Raw genomic sequence first — 22,409 nt, forward strand, 5'->3', positions numbered from 1 at the left:
GGGTTTCAAATGCTCGAGCCAGGCCCAATGTCTCTCTCTCTCTCTCTCTCTGCTGCCTGCAGATACAGATGTAGAACTCTCAGCTACTTCTCCAGCACCATGTCTGTCTGTGTGCCACCGTGCTTCCCGCCATGACAATAATGGACTAAACCTTGAACTGTAAGCAGCTCCAATTAAATGTTTTCCTTTATAAGAACTGCCATGGTCCTGGACTGGGGAGAGGTGAAGATAAAGTGGGGGAGGGGGAGGAAGGAGAGGAGGGAGGGTAAAGTGTGGTTGGGATGTAAAACAAATGAATAAATTTAATTAATAAAAAATTAAAAGATTTGCCTGGCCATTGTGTCTCTTCACAGAAATATAACACTAAGACAGCAAAGTTTATCAAAATAGTATTTAAAAAAATTATGCCCAATTCCAGTTGAAAAATTTTTACAAAACCACCCTACTGGTAAGCATTCACAAAAAAATTATACACTTTCCTATTATAGAACATATTTCATCAATATATCCCATTGTAACACTTTGTCATTCTAATACTCAGTATCATGCTTTCACAAATTATTCAAAGCCATGGTTGCCAAAAATTGCATAGAACTGCTATTAATTACATTTCTAAAACATCAGAAATGTCACATATTTATTCACCCTTATGACCAACTCCCAACTTTATAACTTCCTTTCATAAGTTTATTCAGAACAGATAACTTCTTGCATATTTTCTATAAACACCTGTTTTTACATCAGGAATATGGCTTTTAGCATAAGTTTCCAAAGTGTTACATAGTCACCTTATTGACATTTCTTAGCAAGACTCCCTGATAGGTAAATACAATTTAAATAAAAAATAAATATTAAATACTTTGAAAAATTATCTAGTGTCCCATGAGTTACATGGCCATAGTTTCTTCTTGCTGGATTTTTACAGATTCCTCTCTGGAAATTCAGTTTAAAATGGATTCTAGGACTTCTCAGAGCATGGACGCTCTACTTGTGAATCACTGGGGTGGTGCTCCGTGTAGAGCTTCTATTGCATGCAAAAGGCCTTGTATTCAATTCCCAACACCGCAAATATAGAAAGTAGGGGGAAGTCCACCCCTGACTCCCTAACAGGCTTCCAATGTTCATTATTACCAAATATTTAATTGAGATGTCAGAGACTTTCCACATTGAGTGCATTTATAGTCTCTCTTTTATGAATTCTCTGGTGGCTATTGAAGGCTGATCTGTGATGGAACTTTTTCCCACACTCATTACATTCATAGGGTTTTTCTCCTGAATGAGTCCGGTAATGCACAGTGAGGTATGACTTCTGAGAAAAGACTTTCCCACATTCATTACATTCATAGGGTTTCTCTCCTGAATGGCTTCTATAGTGTACAGTGAGGTTTGACATCCGAGAGAAGACTTTCCCACACTTGCTACATTCATAGGGCTTCTCTCCTGAATGAATCCGGTGATGAATAGTGAGATACGACTTCTGAGAGAAAAATTTTCCACATTCGTAACATTCGTACGGCTTTTCACCTGTGTGTACTCTTTGATGTCTAAAGAGGGATGAATTATGAGAGAAGGTTTTCCCACATTCACTACACCCAAAGGGCTTATCTTCTGAATGACCTCTGTAATGTACAGTGTAGCATGACAAATCCGAGAATGACTTTCCACATATATTACAGTCATAAGTTTTTTCCCCTTCTGGAATGGACTGGTGCCCAGTGAAGGCTGAATTTTCCAGGAAGGTTTTCCCACACTCGTTACACTCATAGTGTTTCTCTCCTAAGTCACTTGTGTGAGCAGGAAGACATTGCAGCTGGGAGAACTTCCCACATTCACTACACTCATGGACTTTCTCTTCTGTGTGTACCTTCCGATGCCTAATGAAAGCTGAGTTCAGATTGAAGGTTTTCCCACATTCTGTGCACTCATACGGTTTCTCTTCTAAATGGCTCCTATAGTGTATGGTGAGGTATGACACCCGAGAGAAGAACTTCCCACACTCACTACACTGATAGGGCTTCTCCCCTGTGTGTGTTCTCTGGTGTGTAATCAGAGTGGACTTTCGGTAGTAGGATTTACCACACTCATTACACTTATAAAGCTTTTCTCCTGTGTGTGTTCTCTGATGGTCATTGAGGGCAGACTTTCGGGAGAAGGATTTCCCACACTCACTACATGGATAGGGCCTCTCCCCGGAATGATTTCTCTGGTGTAGAGTGAGGTGTGTCTTTTGGCAGAAAGTTTTTCCACACTCACTACATTCATAGGGCTTTTCTCCTGAATGAGTTCTCAGATGTTGTGTGAGATGCAACTTCTGACAGAAGGTTTTCCCACATTCATTACACTTATAGGGTTTCTCCTCTAAGTGTGACCTCCGATGGACAGTGAGGGTTCCCTTTTGACTAAAAGACTTTCCACACACGTTACATGCATATGGTTTCTCTCCTGTGTGAGCCCTCTGATGTATGATGAATTTAGACTTCTTACAGAAGGATTTCCCACACTGTGTACATTCGAAGGGCTTCATTTCCAACTGTGACCTCTGATATGCACTGAAATCTGACATCTGGATGAAGTCTGGTTCAGAGTCATCCCATTCATAGGGCTTCTCCCCCATATAAGCGCTCTCATGAGCCATGAAAACAGCTTCACTGTCTAAGGCTTCCATGCACTCATAATCAAAGGGTTTCTCCAAAATGGTAATTTTCTGCAGAATACTTTCATCATGTTGAGAAGAAGTATCCCCATTTTGATCAAAGTCATCCAGTTTCTCTCTGTACGTTTTTCCACAGTCAATACACTTGTTGGGCTTCTCTACTGCATACCTTCCATCGCTACTAATTAATGCTGAAATGGATTCCAAAGTCTTCCCACAGGAAGCACAACTGTGAGCTCTTATGTTTGAAGAAGTGAGGTGTGGTTCTAGGTTATAAATTTTATCAGATGCACCCCCCTTCTCTGCTCTTTGGCTGTTGAGATCATCAGCTTGCCTCATATGTTTGTCTCCATTTTCTTGGATTTTCTCTATGGTATCATCAACTTTGCTGATTTCTGAAAAGGAGTTAAGATTGAACAAATGTTGTCAACATGAATATACAAGTTACAGGAGGAGATGGTACCTAAATGTCATTATGATCTATAACTAAAAGCTATTATGAGTATACAGGTTTCCTTTTCCTTTGATTTATAATATGTAATACATATGTGTATATATGTGGGGGGAATAAGTGGGAAGAGAGTAAATTTACACTGAAAACAAACACCATAGTTATTTTACAAATCACCTAAGAAATGATAGCAGAAAGCGCGGTTACTGAAAGGGAGTTAGACTTAGAAGTAGGACTCATAGCAAAGGGAAGCAGGGAAAAATAATAATTATTGGGCATATATGAAAAAGAAATGTTTTAATATGGCTTACGTTTGGGAGAAACAGATTCTCATTTATATCAAATGGCAATGCATCACCATACAAGGTGATTTCCACCCCAGATATTTCTGCATTTACACCAATGGCAATGCATATCACCACACAGAAATTGCCCCTTAGACTTCTGAAATCTTTGCTGTTGTTTTTGTTTGAAATAGTGTCTTTTTACTTAGCCCAGGCTGGCCTTAAACTTTCAGCAACTTTCCTGCCTTCCCTGGAGTTCTGAGACTACAGACCTGAGCCACTATGCCCAGTGAAGTCTTTGCCTCTCTAGCTGGCACATAAGTAAAAACATTCTGAAAGTTCCATTTTCCTCCCACTTAAAGAGAGTCCCACAACCAGGGCTTAGACAGTTTGTGATTCAAAGTAAATGCTCATTACATTCAGCCTTTAATTTCCTTTCAATGTCACAACTTAAATTTCCCCACACCAGTTATGACCTCCATCATAATATTTTCTCTTAATTCTGGATATAAATAAATTCCCATATTTCTGGATCTCACCTGATATAAAGTATACATTTCAAAAGCTTCCCTTACAATATTAATTGGAGTGACTACCTTTAAAAACTTCACCCTCTATTCACTTACCCAAATGATGCTGAGCATGGCAGTCACCTTCCATTGTCCACGGTTCTTCTCCCTGCTCCAACTTAATAATCACATTTGGCTTGGTAACGTCATACCCTGTTAACAAGAAAATGAGAAGGGCTGGGACTAATTGTTTGGCTGCAGAATCACTGTGGTACAGGAGCCACACCTCAAGTTATATCATACTCCTCCCATTTTTTACCTTTTGTGTATAGGGCTGTAACTAAGAGGCAGAGAGCACTTGCCTAACACATAGGAGCTTTGGGTCCAATATCAAGTACCACTAGGGAAAAAAGTAGACTCATCCAATGGAGCAGTAAAGACAGACTTCATGTCTGCCCCAAAGGACTAAGGAGTACTTGTTCCTTTACACTAAAGACGAATCACTGAAGTCATAGTATCTGAGAAGGCAACTGGTCCTCACCCACGGAGACGAGGTTGCTGTAGTTCTCCAGCATCACATCCCTGTACGTCGTCTTCTCCTCAGAGCCCAGCTGCCGCCACTCCTCCTGGGTGAAGGCCACAGCCACATCCTTGAATGACAGTGGGCCCTGCAATGGCACTGTCATCAGAATCAGGAGACATATAAAAGGCACAGGGAGAACAAGCTTTTCCCAAGCAACTGGTACAGTTAACCACAAACATTCTATACCTTAATGTTACAGAGCCTAGAAGGAAAACAAACCATATCACAAACATGTTGTCTTGGGAAACAAAAGCAAAAACAAAACTCTAATGTAACAGTTAACTATCAACTTGACATAATCTAGAACCATCTGAGAAAGGCTTCAGGGACAGGACAGACAGGACAGTCAGGTGACTGCTGAATCTGACTAGAAGCCAGGGGCTTTGGCAGTGCTGCCAGAGACAGGAGAAGACACAATATTTCAGACCTTCATCATTATATAATCATACATGCACTGTTCAAAGAGAAAATTTCTAAGTGAGATAAATGATAATTTATCTGTATGGGGTTATCAGGAATACAGACAAAACAGGACATCCATTCAACTCTATCCACAGTGGACAGGCTTTTTGTTTCCCTAAATGAAAATTTCTACAAAACCATTTCAGTGTGAATTAATTTGAGCAAATTAAGTCCCTCTGTGAACTCACCACTTCTAAAAAACTGACCCATTGCTCACTGAGTTAATCTCAGTGATCAACCTGAGACCCCAAACCACTGAGAAGAGAGGCCTCTAGCCATCCTTACGGAGGGTTATCTTGGTTAGGTTAAATGAGGCTGGAAGGCCCGCCTACCACGTGTGGCTTCATTCCCTTGGCTTACATCAGATTTCACAAGTAGAAGGAAGTGGGCTGAGAACAAGCATTCATGGCTTCCTGCTTTTTGATGGTGGATACAATGTGACCAGCTGTCTCCTGCATCTGCTGCTGACCTCCCGGCTGATATGGACTGTGAGCCAAAATAAGATTTGTCTCTCTTAATCTACATTCATCAGAGTAATTTCTAAAGATGTCATTATCTTATATGCATGAATGTTTTCCATGTATGTGTGTGTATGTATGTATGTATTTGCACATATGCACAGTATGTATGTATTTATATGTATGTATGTATGTATGTGCACATATGCACAGTACCTGTGGCTAGAAGAGGATATTGGATTGTCTGAAACTGGGGTTTGGGTGGCTGTGAGCCACCATAGGGTGCTGGGATCAACCCTGGAACCTCTGGAAGAGCAGCCAGTGTTAACTGCTGGCCATCTCTCCAGCCATGTTGCAGCAGCAGGAAAGGTAACTAGGCTGACAGGTCCCCTCTCTATTTACTTCCAGACTCCACAGCCATCACCCCTGTAAAGAGGTGAGGCAAGCAGGTAGCACTGGGACCCATTCGAATTAGCTGTTAATAATTTCTTTCTTTGCCTAGAATAGCAATCTAGGCTCAATTTCTAGTACCTCAGAGGAAAAAAAAATCTCCCACAAATTTAAACAGAATATTAAGAATCATCAACTAGCTAGGCAATGCTGGTGTACAGCTTTAATTCCAGCATTTGGGAGGCAGAGGCTGGAAGAATCTCTGTGAGTTCAAGGCTAGCCTGGTCTATAGAACTAGTTCCAGGAAAGCTGAGGCTACATAAAGAAACCCTGTCTGGGAAAACACCCAAACCAAAGAATCATCAGCTAAGGAAAACAGCAGAAACAAAAAGGCATCAAGATGAACAATTCAACATTAACAAAACTAAATTTATACATGAAAAAGAATTTAGTTTCTGTATATGTATGGGTGTTTTGCTGGCATGTATGTCTGTATACCATATGCATGCCTAGTGCCTACAGACGCCAGACAAAAGTATCGAATCTTCTGGAACTGGAGTCACAAAAAGTTGTAAACTGCCATGTGGGTGCTGGGACTTGAACTCGGGTCCTCTGGAAGATGGACTCGGCTCTTAACCATTGAGCCATCTCTCCAGCTCAGAGAAATTAAATTTTATCTATCAGTTTATAATTAAAAAGTATTGTGTATGTATGCACACTTACGCCATGGCACATGTGTGGAGACCAGTGGGCAACTTTGTGAAGCATGTTCTTTTCTTCCAGTACTTTGGCCAGTACAGAATAAACACCCACTAAATCATGACTCTAAATGCAAAAACAAGTGAAGCCAAATAGGAAAAAATAAAAGGGGACTGTTTGCAACCTTCCAAAAATGACTCCAAATGCAGAAATGAGGACTTCCACTCTCAACAGTGCAGGCGAGAGGAACAGGATGTATCCTCAATTCACAAGCGTCCATCTACATGCAGTTTTCTGCTGTGTTATGCTCACTGTGAGGGGAAGTGAGAGCTGCACTGTCTCCCTCCGCAGTTCTGTCAGGTATTGATTCCTGTGTTTTATTAGGCATGTAAACGCTTACGATTGTTAGGTCTGTCTACAACTGTGTGGTTAAGACTCTATGCTGTGGAATATTTAGCTATGTAAAGATCTGTTACATTTGTTTCCGCTGTGGAATATTATTTCAACTGTGTAAAGATGTGTTACATTTGTTTCTGCTGCATTTGTTTAATTATGAAAAAATGTGCTGCTGTTTTACCTTGCCTGACTAGGGAAAGAGCTGAACAGTGGATATCTGGGCAGGAGTGAGATAGGAGAGGCTGGTGAGCAGAGAGAAAGTAGGAGAAATCTAGGCTTGAGGAGAGAGGAGGAGGAGAGAACGGCTGAGAAAGAGAGGGAGATACCAGGGCCTGGCAGGCAGCTGCCAGCCAGCAGATACAGAGTAGGACATACATTAAAAAAAAGTAAAAGCCCCAAGGCAAAACATAGATGAAGAGAAACAGATTAAAGTAAGAGCTAAGCTAAGGCCAAGTACTCATAATGAATATTAAGTCTCTGTGTCAAGATTTGGGAGCTGGTTGCTGGTCCAAAAGGAAAAGTCTGGTACATCTCTATAATTCTATGTATGAGACTATGATTCTATGCATGACTATTAATTCTAAGGATAAGACTCTGATTCTGTGCATGACTTCATAATCCTATGGATAAGATTCTATGATTCTATGGATAAGACTCTCCCAATTGGACCCCCTAAAAAAAAAAAAGACCAAACAAAATCCCCAAGCACTTGTAATATTCTCTAGATTAAGCAATCACTTTGGTTTTTATTACATCTGTAGAGTGTATATTGTCTATTATTTCTGAAGCCATTCTGGCTCTCTCTTGAGTAACACTGGCATGGTGGCCTAGTGAGATGGCTCAATGGGTAAAAAGGACGTGCTACACAGCCTGACTATCTGGGGTCCACCCCCAAAATCCACAGGGAGAGAGAAAACTGACTTCTGCAAGTTGTTCTTTGACCTCTACATGCATGTAGTACACACTGCCTCCCCCCACACACACATGCAGTCACACACCAAACAAATTTCTAAAAAGTTGTCTTAAAAAAGAATCAGTACTTTGGAGCAAAGGAATGCAAGATTTCTTTTTGTTTGTTTTGTTTTTCGAGACAGGGTTTCTCTGTATTGTTTTGGAGACTGTCCTGGAACTCACTCTGTAGACCAGGCTGGCCTCAAACTCACAGAGATCCACCTGCCTCTGCCTCCTGAGTGCTGGGATTAAAGGCGAGTGCAAGATTTCTTTGTAAAATTCTTTTGTTTCTTTTTCTGAAATTACTTCAAAATAAAATGAATAAAAACAAACAAATGCTATCAAATATTTAAGAAGTGTTTGTAAAGAACTCAAAAACCAACTTAAAGAGATTATGTGGCCTCCAAACTCAATATTTAACTGTCAAGGTCAATCACACAACAATGCGTTGAGACACCTGAAACATTTTTAACCCTCAGACTCAGGGCAACAAAGCATGACGCCCACCGAGTGAGTAGTTCTAATCTGTCTTCTTTTTTTTTTTTTGGTTTTTGAGACAGGGTTTCTCTGGGGCTTTCGAGCCTGTCCTGGAACTTGCTCTGTAGACCAGGCTGGCCTCAAACTCACAGAGATCCGCCTGCCTCTGCCTCCTGAGTGCTGGGATTAAAGGCGTGTGCCACCAACCTAATCTGTCTTCTTACAGGAGTTATGTAGCCAAAATGGGGAGCATTCTAGCTCATACATGAAGAAGAAATGGTACAAAGAGTAGGCCATCACTCTGCTTTCTCTAAGAACTTTGTACACTGTGACAACCGCTATCACTTCATAGCTGCTAATCAATCAATGGAGACAGAAACATAGCAGACGTTTCTAGAAGGAAACACACAATAGCCATGTACAACAGTTTTGATGTCAGTGTTGTCAATTTTATAGAACCTAGAGTCACTTGGGGGATTGGCCTATTGGGATTGTCTTGATTAAAAAAGAAGGAAAGAAAAAAAAAAAAAAAGAAAGAAATGACATCTCCCAATAGTAGCTGCAGGTGATGTAATGGATGCTATTTTTCTTTAACCCTGTCAAGTAGCTTCATTAGCCTAAAATTATCACACTGCCTATACAACAGACCACGACAATCTGCCACTCACACTCTATTTTATATGATAATCATCTTTATTTATTCCTCCACTACCATTTTAAAGAACAGTCCTTTGCCAGTCTCCCAAAATATATTTCAAAGGAGAAAATAATATTTACAAATGGGAAAACTCACCTTTGATCTACTCATTTTCTGCTGCTCTTGGTAAAGTGCAGACATTCACTGCAGATGGTGGACCTATGGGAGGAAAAGGTCACTGAAATCGGCATTAACTGGTCTACACAGGCTCTCATCTCTTGCCTGGGAACCACCAAATGAAATCATAGCCTACAAACACTTTGAAGAGGTAACATGGGTGACAGAAAGGAACCACATATGTAATTCTAACAGGTAACATGGGTGACAGAAAGGAACCACATATGTAATTCTAACAGGCAGCAGTTGGATGGGCTACACTTTTTTTCAAGGCAAAGTTTCTCTCTAGAGCCTTGGCTATTCTGGAACTCAATCTGTAGACCAGGCTGACTTTGAACTCAGAGATCTGCCTGAGCTCTATACATTTGGGATTAATGTCCCATGAGTTGACATACATGTAATCTCAGCTCTCTGGAGGCTGAGACAGGAGGATCACCGAGTACCAGAACAACCTGGGCAACACAAGGAGTCCACGTCTCAAAAAATAAAAACATAAAAAAGAAAAGTGGTCCAGATGGACAGACGTCGTACTAACAGAAATAAGGTGTGGCTTGTTTTCAAACTATGCAACTAAACTTGGCTACTGCTGCACTTTTCAAAAAGGAATACGAGAGAAACTGGAAAACAATGGCACTCTTATCCACAAACCCCTGCACGGCTTTAGCTAAGTCACACACCGTCGCACTGAGTCTTCTTCCACGAGCAGAGGCAATAGCAGACTTCTGTACTACACTGTTAGGATGCTACAAGGGTAGTCAAAGTGCTATAAAGGTAGGAACCAGCACAGAGCACTGGTGCTGATGAGAATCTGGAGCCGCTGCCCCTACCAGTGCCTGCACACCTCGTCCTCGGACCGTCCAAGCATCCCAAAGCCGTGTGGCTGCCTTGCTGTCAGCCCCACCATCGCGACCCTTCCGGGCTCCGCACGCTGGAGACAGCTGGGAGCCCAGGTTGACATAGATCAGTAGGATCTCGGCGAGGAACCCGCCAGGCCCAGCCTCCCTCCCGCAGCCCCGATCAGCGCCCACCGGCCTCACCGAGCAGGCGGTCCCGCCGCCCCTGTCCTCCCAGTCCTCGGCCTCTGCGCTGTGCTCCCGCTAGGCCTTCCTGGACCGCACAGCCACGCGTGCCGGCTGCAGACCGGGAGACTCTGGCCTCGGACGCCCGCAGGTTCCGCTACTCCAAGTTAGCCAAGCCAAAAAGCTGCGAGAGAGACGGCAGCCTCAAGCCCGGAGCTGCAGGAAGTCAAGGCGGCGCAAAGGCCGTGCGCATGCACAAGCACGCGCGCGCGTAGGCTAAGACACGCATGTGCAGCATCTTACCGGAAGTCCGTGTTCCGGGCGCTCTTTTCGCCCCAGTAGGTGCTCAGAAACTCTATCTCCCAGAAGTCTTCGCGCTGCAGCATCTAGGGACCATCGCGCAAGAATGTACCTCCTCCCAGAAGCTCAGAGGCGACGCTCTGAGGGCAATGGCTTCGCCCAGGCATGCTCTCACCTTCGCGTTTGTCCTCACTCCCTTTGAGCCTGGAGAAACGGCCTGTGGGTTTAAGTCCCAAAACTTTTCTAGGCCTGAGATTCATAAAAATAGAAAGAAGATTCTGGCAGAAAGAGAGGAAATTGTGTGTCATTCTCAATTAACCAAACTTCCTTGAAATAGGCGCAAGAAATACCCGGCAATGATTTACAAAGAAGGAAGAGAAAACATAAATGGTGGGTTTTCCAGATCACACGACTAATGCACAGAAACTCTTAAAAACAGAACCAGAAAGAGCACACAGAAAGAAAACAGCTATCTATAATGTAACCTCTGAAAGATGATATGTAGGGTCAGGCAACGATGACAAACTTTCAAAAATGATACAATATGGTGAACAATTCATCAGTTTCTTGATGAAATCATGCAACAGTATTCTTGGCCTAATCTTTCATAAAGATGTTGGCGTCTGGGCCAGGCGGTGGTGGCTCTCATCTTTAATCCCAGCACTCGGGAGGCAGAGGCAGGCAGATCTCTATGAGTTCGAGACCAGCCTGGTCTACAAGAGCTAGTTCCAGGACAGTCTCCAAAATGCACAGAGAAACCCTGTCTCGAATCTCCCCCCCCCCAAAAAAAGACGTTAACGTCAAAATTAATACCAAATTTGCCAACCCAGAAAGTTGTCTGTGTTGATGCAGAAAGTAAAAGAGTTTCAGCATAGAAGGAGCACCAAGCCACCTTGAAACGCCAGTCTTAGGTAAACCATTGAGGAACCAGCAGGAGACAGAAGCATCCCTGAAAAACCCTTCAGGGTTTCAGGAGAAAGGGTGACTCCTCTTCCTCGGAAGGCCTGCACTGAAAGGCTAGCTGCCTCTTCTCCCAGGTCTGTCCTGACATCACCTGATAACTGAGGTGTCCATCTGAGCTGGTCCTTATCTCATGAAGCAAAAGCTCCCACATCCCTGTGACAAGCAGGTAGTGAATTTCTGAGTGAGAGGCCTGGACTAAACTCCCCAGGTAACAGGGAGATAGGAACTCTCTCTTTCCCACAGTTTACTGGTCTTTCAGAAAAGGAATTCCATGCTTGCAATGAGGACATTTAAAGCTTATATACTTTTTGTATTAAGAAAAGATTTCAATGTGTACAGACAAACGCGGGTCACCAGTCAGCAGGCTGAGATCCTTCCACTCTGCTCAGATAGGAACTGAGTAGGTAAGAAGCTCAACCTGTGCAGACATGCCAGGCTCTTGCGTTCCCACGGTCTACTCACTGGATCAGCTGACCAGGGTTTTTGACTCCAATCTCTGACCTAGAGGTTTGCTGTGCCCGACTTTAGAAACTAGAGACTTAATGCCGTGGCCTGGACACTTGGCAGCTGTTGTAACATATGGGCTCTAACAGTAGCAACAATAGCAACTGTACCTGCTAATGCTAATGACCCTGAATAGAGAGGTGTTGTGACTCTCAGTAGAGTGTTACAGTTATTGATTCCAAGAGAGATTCATAGCTTGATTAAATTCCCCAGATGACAGGAATATGGGGATGTCTTTTCATTGAGGTTTACATTGCAAAGAAGGGACTCTTAGGTCTTTCAGAAAAGGAAGTCCTTGCTTGAAACAAGGGCAGAAAGCTTATATAACAATAATAATTTAAAAAAGATATGTATCAAAGAGACAATATGTATCTCTACTGTGAATTTTCTCAAGGAAACATTCTTTCAGAAGGGTGGAAAACACTTTACCATATGTCAACAAGCAAAATTTAATATTTTATTTATATCTCATTGCTGGGGATAGAACCCACGCCTTCCTGTGTGTTAGGCAAGTGCTCTACTGCTGACTCATGCCCCTATCCCCTCACTGGGGAATTCTAGGCAGGTGCTCCACCACTGAGACACACCCCAGCCCCTCACTGGGGCAGTCTAGGCAGGTGCTCTACCACTGAGTCACACCCCAGCCCCTCACTGGGGGATTCTAGGATGGTGCTCTACCACTGAGCTGCATTTCTCAGTCCAAATTGTTTTTTCAAGCCATGTAATGCCAATCACAATATGAAAGAAGATGATAAAATATGGAACTAAAAGTAATAATGCTGAAGGACTAATGGTCATCATAAACCTTGATGAAAATATGTACTCTTGAACCTGGAGAGATGACTTAGCACTTAAGAGCACTGGCTTATCTCCTAGAAGACCCAGATTAGATTACCAAGACTCACATAGTGGTTCACAACTGGCTATAATTCTTCTGGCTTCTATGGACACAGCATGCTTGTGTTGTACAGACAAACATGAAGACCAAATATCCATACACAATATGCTTTAAAAGAAAAAAGTAATTCACTGTTGCAAGAGTACATGAATTATAAATCCACTTACACAAATATTTTTACCAATACAAATTATTTTAAAGGGAAATTGTGAAGTAAAACAAAATACTAACAAACTTGTGCTCTAAAAGATAAGGCCAATATCAAGCCCACAGAGGCTAACAACAGTACATTTTCCAGGGGGATAGATGTAAAATTGAGCGGGTATGTTCGGAGAGCACATGTGATGTTGGACAGAGCATCCAGTAGCTCTCCCATCCCAAAAATTCAATACAGGCAGACATTCGTGTTGCCTGCTGTGGTAATGTAGGACATTGTTCAGAAACTGGAATAAGTGAGCTGAGAATCACAGGCTGGAGGGAAGAAGGGGAAAGAAACTGTATCTTGTAATGAAGGATCCCAGTGTGTGCCCCCTTATCTTGGAGCAAAGAGGATGCATTTCAGGCAGAGTGGCAATAAGGGAAGATATGTGTTAAGGATGTGTGTACCTGATGTGTATATATAATGTATGCATCAACATTTCAGTTTTAATCTGTTTCATTTGTGTATGAATGAGCACGAATGTGCCATGATGCATGTATGGTCAAGAAAATAACTTTGGGGAGTTGGTTCTCTTGCTCCACTCATTTTTGAAACAGGTCTTATGTTGTTCCTGTGCTGGGTACTCTAGGCTAAGCTGGCCAGCAAGTTTCCTGAAGGCAGATTCCAGGCCCATGAGCTCCTCCTCCCATCTTGCTATTGGAGTTCTGGGATTCCAGATAAACTACCACATCTGTTTGTTTGTTTGTTTGTTTGCTTTTGACCTTGGCTCTGAGGGTGTGACCCAGGTCACCCAACTTTCACTGGAAAGCCTACTGAACCATCTCAACAGCCCTTCATCTTACCTTAAGGCTCCATAATTGCATGGATAAACCACATTTTGTTTATGCCCTCATCTGCTGACAGACACTCTCTGATCTGCTGATAGATGCTTGGAGGGTTTTCACTTTTGCCTATGATGAACAAAGTTGCTATGAACATCTGTGTTCAAGTTCCTGTGCGATTACCTCTGCAGAGATCACCTGAGTAACATCCAGGAGTTGGAATTTCTTCATCATCTGGCAATCCTGTGTTTGATTTCTTAAGGAGCCACCAACCCATTTTTCACATTGGCCACACCATTTCACAAGCCTGCCAGCAATACAGAGTGCTCACCATATTCTTGCCAACACTTGTCATTCTGCAATTTATTCATTACCACCATTCTCATGGGTGTGAAGTAGTATCTCATGGTTATTTTTCATTTGCACCCTGATTTTAAAAAAACATGTCCACTGGGGGCTGGAGAGATGGCTCCGTGGTTAAGAGTACTAGCTTCTCTTCCAGGGGCCTTGGGTTCAGTTCCCAGAACTCACATGGTGGCTCACAATCATCTATAACTGTAGTCCCGTGGACATGGAATCTGATGATGTTTTCTGGTATTCAGACAAAACACCCATACACATAACAAACAAACAAAAACCATATCCATTCCAAGACTGCCCATCAATTCATTACTGAATTTCCCCCATTTTATCTTCGTCTCTCTGTGTCTCTGTGTCTCCGTGTCTGTCTGTATGTATGTCTCTGTCTCTCTCTGTCTCTGTCTCTGTCTCTGTCTCTGTCTCTGTCTCTCTCTCTCTCTCTCTCTGTGTATGTGTGTGTGTAGACCTGGGGTCAGGTGTCTTCCTAAATTATTGTCTCCCTCCCTCTTTCTTTCCTTTCTCTTCCTTCCTTCCTTCCTTCCTTCCTTCCTTCTTTCCTTCTTTTCTTCCTTCCTTCCTTCCTTCCTTCCTTCCTTCCTTCCTTCCTTCCTTCTTTCTTTTTCTTTCCTAGAACCCAGTCCTAGGCAAATGCTCTACCACTGAGCAACATCCCCAACCCTCCACCTTGTTTTTTGAGTTTGGAGCTTGCTGATTCTACTAGACTGAACAGCCAGTGAGCCCCAGGGTTCTTCCTGCATCCGCCTCCCCACCATGGGACTACAAGCAAATGCTATGTATCTGGATTTTTCATTTTTTAATGTGGGTGCTGAAGATTGAACTCAGGTCCTTATGTTTGTGCAGCAAACAATTGGCCAACTAAGAAAATTGTCTGGTGCCCCACCTATACAATTTGTTTGTTTTTGAAACAGGTCTCACTCTGTAGCCCAGGCTGGCTTGGAACTTACAGTAATCCTCCTGCCTCAGTCTCCCAAGTGTTGGGATTGCAGGTGTGTGTCATCATGGTCAGTTGGATTATGAATCTTGTTTGGGGGGCTTGCTTAGGCTAGGCATGTGGGGACTTGCTCCCACATTCACAGAGCTATGTGGAAGGTCATCATATCAGTCCCTGACCCCTCCTCCACCAGCTTCCCTCATGCTCTACCTCTAGAGCAGCAACAAAACTCTGAACTAAATTGTTGTCCTATTGCAGGTAACCACATGGATGGTCGGGTCCTGGAGCTTGCCTCTGTGTGTCATGCTATCTAAATTCGCTTTCTTCAATCGTAAGTACTAGGCCTTCTCACCTGTGGGTGCACAACTTCACTCCTCTTGGTCCCCCAATTCATCCACTGTGGGGACCCATCCTGCACATAATTGGAACTTCTCCATGTGACTTCCAGGAGGTGGCAGCTCCTGTATGCATTCTCCCAGTGAAGGAAAATTGATAACCAGGGGCTAGGAAGATGGACCAGTGAGTAAAGTGCTTGTCATGCAAGCATGCGGATCTTAGTTCAAATCCCCAGAACCCATGTTATTTTTTTTAAAAAGACTGGGTGGTGGTAGTACATGCCTTTAGTCCTAGCACTCAGGAGACAGGGCAGGTGGTTCTCTGTGCGTTTGAGGCCAGCCTGGTCTACAGAGGGAGGCTACACAGAGAAACCTTGTCCCCCCCCCAAACAAAAAAGAAAGCAAGGGTGGGGGGGCTTGGGACTGTAATCTGAGCTGGGAAGATGGAGACAGGAGACCCTCCTGTACTTGCTGGGTAGTGAGTCTAGGTGAGCCATCAGGCTGCAGGTTCAGTATGAAACTGTCTCAAAAACACAAGGTGGAGAGCTGTCGAGATGACTCAATGAGTAAAGCACCTGTTCCCAAGCTTCACCGACTGTGTAACACTGAGCCTGTGACCCACACGATGGAAGGAGAGTAATGACTCCAGAAAGCTGCCTCTGACTTCTGCACCTGCCCAACCCTGCTGCAAATAAAATAAATTTTGAATGTCTAATAAGGTGGAGAGCAATTGAGGAAGACCTGATGTCTACCTCTACATGCACATATATGTGTCTCCACACAAAAACATGTGCAAAACATAAGTTAAAATTTTTATTTTATTTTATATGTATGCGCTGTATGACTGCACATCCTATGTGTGCAGTACCCTTGGAGACCAGGAGATGGCTTCAGATCCTCCTGGTAGTAGAGTTACAGCTGGTTGTGAGCTACCTTGTGGGTGCTGGTAATTAAACAGGTCTTCTGGAAGAGCAATCAGTGCCCTTAACCACTGAGTCATTTCTCCAGCCCCATAAACTTAAGTGCCAAGGAGATGAAACATGACCATGCCTCCAGTGGCAGCTTTGTGTATGGATGTCTTGAAGATCAAAGTGAAGGCGTGAGTGGTGTTTGCCTTGATCCCCAGTCCTGGATTTTACAATATGCTTCCTGTAGTAGTCAGAGACAACCACACACTGAGATCAAGGGCAAGGGCAGAGCTGCAGACCCAACAAGGTGTGGAGAAATGAGGGATAGATACCTGACTAAGCTTCCCTCCCAGGTCTCCATGTTTACACAGGCATCAAAGGTTGCAAGAGGAGTTGACTGTATGGTTTCTCAGAGGATTCTGGCCTGTCTCCACTCAGCAAAGAAAGCCTTCCTTCACACCCTCCTCACTCAAAAGTGCTCTCCCTTTGCTACTCCCTCAACAGACACTTAGGCTTTCTTTGTGAAAAGTTGACATTTGTTTATAGCACACATATGGAGGTCAGAGGACAGTTTGTGGAAGTCAGTTATCTCCTTCCTCCATGTGGATCAAACTCAGATCAATAGGCTTGGTGGAAAATGCCCTGACCTATGTAGCCATCTCAGCACCACTAGATTTGCCTTAAAAAATCCCTGTTGAATTATAAGTCTGTGTGTGTATCAGTCAATGATTAAGCCAGGCCTCTTTCTTCTGCTGTTAGAATCAGTGAAGCTTAACCCAGGAATCTGTATTTCTGGGGAAGCCACAAGTCAACATCGTATGTCTTCCTCTGTCTCTCTCCTCGAGTATGTGTGGTGGTGGTGGTTGTGTGTGTGTGTGTGTGTGTGTGTGTGTGAGTGTGTGTGTGTACACCTATGCAGACCTGTGATTGTGCGAGAGGCCAGAGGAGGGTATCGAGTAGACTCTATCATTCTGTGCCTTGTTTCTCATTTCTCAGCAAGGCTAGCAGCCAATAAACCGCAGGGATCCTCCTGTTCTCTCTTCACAAATGCACACACACACACACACACACACTCACACATACACACACACACCACCTGGCATTTAAGTATTGGAGAGACTGTGTCTGGCTTGTGTGATTGCTGAGATTTGAACTCAGGTACTTATGGTTGCATACTAAACACTCTTAATGATGGAGGAATCTCTCCAGCCTCATCCCTCACTCAGTATACAAAGAAACCAGACATGGAAGATGGTTTTGTTCATGGAATGAGTCTAGGTCAGTGGCAGGAGACATGTCAACCCTAGATCATGAGAGAAAGTGGACACATTAATCCATAAGTTACACAAGCTCTCTTTCAAGCTGGTTTTCAGGCTGAAAAGATGATGACATAACAGGTTTCTGCTCTCTTTATATGAAGGGCCACACTCCCTGGTGCTAGGCATCTCCACAGACAACAGTGTCTTTTCAGAGCTACACTCTTTTTTTTTTAAGATTTTTTTTAAAATTTTATTTTCCAGTTTAAATTTGGATAAGAAACAAGGTTGCTTCACAAGTCAGTTCCAGGTCCCTCTCCCATTCCCTCCCTTCCTCCCGAGCCCTCTCCCCCCCCCCGTTATCCCCTCATTTCCCCAGGGAGGGTGAGGCCCTCCATGGGGGTGTGCATAGTCTGTCATTTCATATAGGGCAGGGCCTAGACCCTTCCCCAAGAGTTCGGGTGAGAGTGCACCTCACATTGTTCTATGGGAGTCCAAAGTCCGTGTGTATACTTGGGATGGGTACTGATCTGCTGCCCAAGGCTCAATAGATTCCCTAGGCCTCCTCACTGACACCCAGATTCAGGGGGTCTTGATCAGTCCCATGCTGGCTTCCCAGGCTGATGCCTGGGATTCAAGAGTTAACCTTTGTCTGGTCAGCTGTTTCTGGGGGTTAAACCAGCCCAGTCTTAATCCCTTTGATCATCAGTCCTCCCTCTCTGTTACTGGCTTTCTTGAGTTCAGCTCAGTACTTAACCAAGGGAGTCTGCCTCTTCTTCGATCAGCCACTAAATAAAGTTTCTGTTTCCCAGACTCTCTGGCCATAGGATTGAATGCTGGCACTCCCCAGATCTATGTCTAAAATCCATATATGAGAGAGTACATGCCATGTTTCTCTTTTTGTGACTGGGTTACCTCACTCAGGATGGTTTCTTCTAGTGTCGACCATTTGCCTGCGAATCTCATGATTCCATTATTTTTTTCTGCTGAATAGTACTCCATTGTGTAGATGTACCACATTTTCTCTATCCACTCTTCAGGTGAGGGACATCTAGGTTGCTTCCAAGTTCTGGCAATTACAAATAAAGCTGCTATGAACATAGTGGAACAGACATCTTTGTTGTATGAATGGGCATCTTTTGGATATATGCCTAAGAGTGGAGTTGCTGGGTCTTGTGGTAGGTTTATTCCCATTTTTCTGAGGAATCTCCATACTGATTTCCAAAGTGGCTGTGCAAATTGGCACTCCCACCAGCAATGGAGGAGTGTCCCCCTTTCACCACATCCTCTCCAGCATAAATTGTCATTGGTGTTTTTGATTTTAGCCATTCTGACAGGAGTGAGATGGTATCTGAGAGTTGTTTTGATTTGCATTTCCCGGATGGCTAAGGATGTTGAGCACTTTCTCAAGTGCCTCTCAGCCATTTTAGTCTCCTCTATTGAAAACTCTCTATTTAGTTCTGCAGCCCACTTTTTAATAGGGTCCTTTGGTGTTTTGGAGACTTGCTTCTTGAGTTCTTTGTAAATTTTGGAGATCAACCCTCTGTCAGATGTGGGATTAGTGAATATTTTTTCCCATTCTGTGGGCTGCCTTTTTGTCTTACTGACTGTGTCCTTTGCTTTACAGAAGCTTCTCAGTTTCAGTAGGTCCCATTTATTAATTGTTGATCTCACTGTCTGTGCTACTGGTGTTATGTTCAGGAAGCTGTCTCCTGTACCAATTCGTTCAAGGGTACCACCCACTTTCTCTTCTAAGAGGTTCAGTGTGGCTGGATTTATGTTGAGGTCTTTGATCCATTTGGACTTAAGTTTTGTGCATGGCGATAAACATGGATCGATCTGCATTCTTCTACATGCCAGTCTCCAATTATGCCAGCACCATTTGTTGAAGACGCTTTCTTTATTCCATTGTATATTTTTAGCTTCTTTGTCAAAGATCAGATGTTCGTACGTGTGTGGGTTAATACCCGGATTTTCAATTCGATTCCATTGGTCTACCTGTCTATTTTTGTGCCAATACCAAGCTGTTTTCAGGACTATAGCTCTATAATAGAGCTGGAGGTCAGGGATGGTGATGCCTCCGGACGTTGCCTTGTTGAACAGGGTTGCTTTGGCTATCCTGGGTCTTTTGTTTTTCCATACAAAATTGATTATTGTTCTTTCAAGGTCTGTGAAGAATTGTGCTGGGATTTTAATGGGGATTGCATTGAATCTGTAGATTGCTTTTGGCAGGATTGCCATTTTTACTACATTGATCCTACCTATCCAAGAGCATGGGAGATCTTTCCATTTTCTGAGGGCTTCTTTAATTTCTTTCTTTAAAGATTCAAAGTTCTTACGATACAGGTCTTTCACTTGTTTGGTTAGCGTTACCCCAAGGTATTTTATGTTGTTCGTGGCAATTGTAAAGGGTGATGTTTCTCTGATTTCTCTTTCAGCCCTTTTATCATCTGTATATAGTAGGGCTACTGATTTTCTTGAGTTGATCTTGTAGCCTGCCACTTTGCTGAAGGTGTTAATCAGCTGTAAGAGTTCCCTGGTAGAGTTCTTTGGGTCATTGATGTAAACTATCATATCGTCTGCAAACAGTGAAAGTTTGACCTCTTCCTTCCCAATTTGTATCCCCTTGATCCCCCTTTGTTGTCGTATGGCAATAGCTAGAACTTCAAGTACCATGTTGAAAAGGTATGGAGAGAGTGGACAGCCTTGTTTTGTTCCTGATTTTAGAGGAATTGCGTTGAGTTTCTGTCCATTTAGTTTGATGTTGGCTGTTGGTTTACTGTATATAGCTTTTATTATGTTTAAGTATGTCCCTGTTATCCCAGATCTCTCCAAGACCTTTATCATGAAGGGGTGTTGGATTTTGTCAAAGGCTTTTTCAGCATCTAGTGAGATGATCATGTGATTTTTGTTTTTCAGCTTGTTTATATGGTGGATTACGTTGATGGATTTTCGTATGTTGAACCATCCCTGCATCCCTGGGATGAAACCTACTTGATCGTGGTGAATGATTGTTTTGATGTGTTCTTGGATCCGATTTGCCAGTATTTTATTGAGTATTTTTGCATCAATGTTCATGAGGGATATTGGTCTGAAGTTCTCTTTCTTAGTTGTATCTTTGTGTGGCTTGGGGATCAAGGTTATTGAAGCCTCATAGAAAGAGTTTGGCAAAGACCCTTCTGCTTCTATTGTGTGGAACACTTTGAGAAGAATTGGTATAAGCTGTTCTTTGAATTTCTGGTAGAATTCTGCAGTGAGGCCATCTGGACCTGGGCTTTTTTTGGTTGGGAGACTTTTGATGACAGCTTCTATTTCCATAGGGGTTATAGGTCTATTTAAATTGCTTATCTGTTCTTGATTTAATTTTGGCAATTGATAGCTGTCCAGGAAGTCATCCATTTCCTTTAAATTTTCAAATTTTGTGGAGTACAGGTTTTCAAAGTATGACCTAATGATTCTCTGGATTTCCTCAGAGTCTGTTGTTATGTCCCCCTTTTCATTTCTAATTTTGTTAATTTGCGTGTTCACTCTCTGCTGTTTGGTAAGTTTGGACAAAGGTTTGTCTATCTTGTTGATTTTCTCAAAGAACCAACTCTTCGTTGCATTGATTCTTTGTATTGTTTTCCTGGTTTCTACTTTATTGATTTCAGCCCTCAATTTGATTATTTCCTGGCGTCTACTCCTCCTGGGGGAGTGTGCTTCTTTGTGTTCTAGAGCTTTCAGCTGTGATGTTAATTCTCTGGTATAACTGTTCTCCTGTTTCTTCATGTGAGCACTTAGCGCTATGAACTTCCCCCGTAGCACTGCTTTCAAAGTGTCCCATAGGTTTGGGTATGTTGTGTCTTCATTCTCATTGAATTCGAGGAAGTCTTTAATTTCTTTTTTTATTTCCTCTTTGACCCAGGGATGGTGCAGTTGAGCATTATTCAATTTCCATGAGTTTGTAGGTTTTCTGCAATTTGTGTTGTTGTTGAATTCTAATTTTAATGCATGGTGGTCTGATAAGATGCATGGAGTTATTCCAATTTTTTGTAGCTGCTGAGGTTTGATATGTTGCCAAGTATGTGGTCGATTTTTGAGAAGGTTCCATGTGGTGGTGAGAAGAAGGTATATTCTTTTTTATGTGGATGAAATGTTCTATAGATATCTGTTAATCCCAGTTGGGTCATTACTTCTATTAGACCTTTTGCTTCTTTGTTGAGTTTCTGTTTGGTATTCCTGTCTAGTGGTGAGAGTGGTGTGTTGAAATCCCCCACTATAACTGTGTGGGGCTTTAGATGAGATTTAAGTTCTAATAATGTTTCTTTAACTAATGTGGATGCCTTTGTATTTGGGGCATAGATGTTCAGGATAGACACTTCATCTTGGTGGGTTTCACCTGTGATGAGTATGTAATGACCTCCTTCATCTCTTTTGATTGATTTTATTTTAAAGTCTAGTTTGTTAGATATTAGGATTGCTACCCCTGCTTGTTTCTTGGGTCCATTTGATTGAAAAATTTTTCCCAACCTTTAACTCTCAGGTAATGTCTGTCTTTAAGGGTGAGGTGTGTTTCTTGTATGCAGCAGAAGGAAGGGTTCTGTCTTCGAATCCAATCTGCCAGTCTGTGTCTTTTTATAGGTGAGTTAAGGCCATTAACATTGAGGGATATTAATGACCAATGATTGCTCATCCTTCTTCGATTTGCGATGGTTGTTGTTGGTGGAATTATGTGTGGAATTTCACACCTTTGTTCTTTTGGCTGTTGGTAGAGAGGGATTCTCTAATGCTTATGTTTTTCTGGTTGTAGTTAGCTTCCTTGGGTTG

The 22,409-nt window shown here is 42.8% G+C and overlaps 2 protein-coding genes across 6 annotated transcripts in view; one reads left to right on the top strand and one right to left on the bottom strand.

Moving 5' to 3' along the window:
* Nucleotides 1–377: 377 nt before the first annotated feature.
* On the bottom strand, nucleotides 378–10,408 carry Rbak (RB associated KRAB zinc finger). Of its 3 annotated transcripts, XM_040751288.1 has the most exons (6): nucleotides 10,165–10,408; nucleotides 9,107–9,169; nucleotides 5,303–5,428; nucleotides 4,439–4,565; nucleotides 4,015–4,110; nucleotides 378–3,048 (listed from the first exon to the last, which is right to left on the bottom strand). In XM_040751288.1, exons 2-6 carry the CDS (start codon nucleotides 9,149–9,151, stop codon nucleotides 1,151–1,153), a joined length of 2,292 nt encoding a protein of 763 aa, XP_040607222.1. In that variant the 5' UTR covers nucleotides 9,152–9,169; nucleotides 10,165–10,408; the 3' UTR covers nucleotides 378–1,150. The 3 variants fall into 3 exon arrangements, with proteins under 3 accessions (XP_040607222.1, XP_012975864.1, XP_040607223.1); XM_013120410.3 differs by lacking the exon at nucleotides 5,303–5,428; XM_040751289.1 differs by lacking the exons at nucleotides 5,303–5,428; nucleotides 10,165–10,408 and having other exon boundaries at nucleotides 4,439–4,576.
* A 211-nt stretch (nucleotides 10,409–10,619) lies between these two features.
* LOC101840395 (speedy protein E4A-like) overlaps nucleotides 10,620–22,409 on the top strand; it is a 32,819-nt gene continuing 21,029 nt past the window's right edge. For 2 of the 3 annotated variants that reach the window (XM_040751290.1, XM_040751291.1), the window contains exons 1-2: nucleotides 10,620–10,836; nucleotides 15,363–15,435. In XM_040751290.1, the coding sequence (XP_040607224.1) occupies nucleotides 10,834–10,836; nucleotides 15,363–15,435 (76 nt within the window). In that variant the 5' untranslated portion in view covers nucleotides 10,620–10,833. The remainder of the gene's footprint in view (nucleotides 10,837–15,362; nucleotides 15,436–22,409) is intronic. The other variant, XM_040751292.1, reaches the window with a different exon arrangement.

Source organism: Mesocricetus auratus, unplaced genomic scaffold (assembly GCF_017639785.1).
Source record: "Mesocricetus auratus isolate SY011 unplaced genomic scaffold, BCM_Maur_2.0 Super-Scaffold_100008, whole genome shotgun sequence".
Classification (NCBI taxonomy): Eukaryota; Metazoa; Chordata; class Mammalia; order Rodentia; family Cricetidae; genus Mesocricetus; species Mesocricetus auratus.

Excerpts from the sequence above, each read along its gene's own strand:
- Rbak (XM_040751288.1), bottom strand. The coding sequence starts at position 9,151 with ATGTCTGCACTTTACCAAGAGCAGCAGAAAATGAGTAGATCAAAG. Across the intron at positions 4,566-5,302 it reads TTCTACTTGTGAAATCTGAT|GGCCCACTGTCATTCAAGGA; the intron begins GTAAGCCAAGGG and ends GTGCCATTGCAG. Across the intron at positions 3,049-4,014 it reads CCATGCTCAGCATCATTTGG|AAATCAGCAAAGTTGATGAT; the intron begins GTAAGTGAATAG and ends ACTCCTTTTCAG.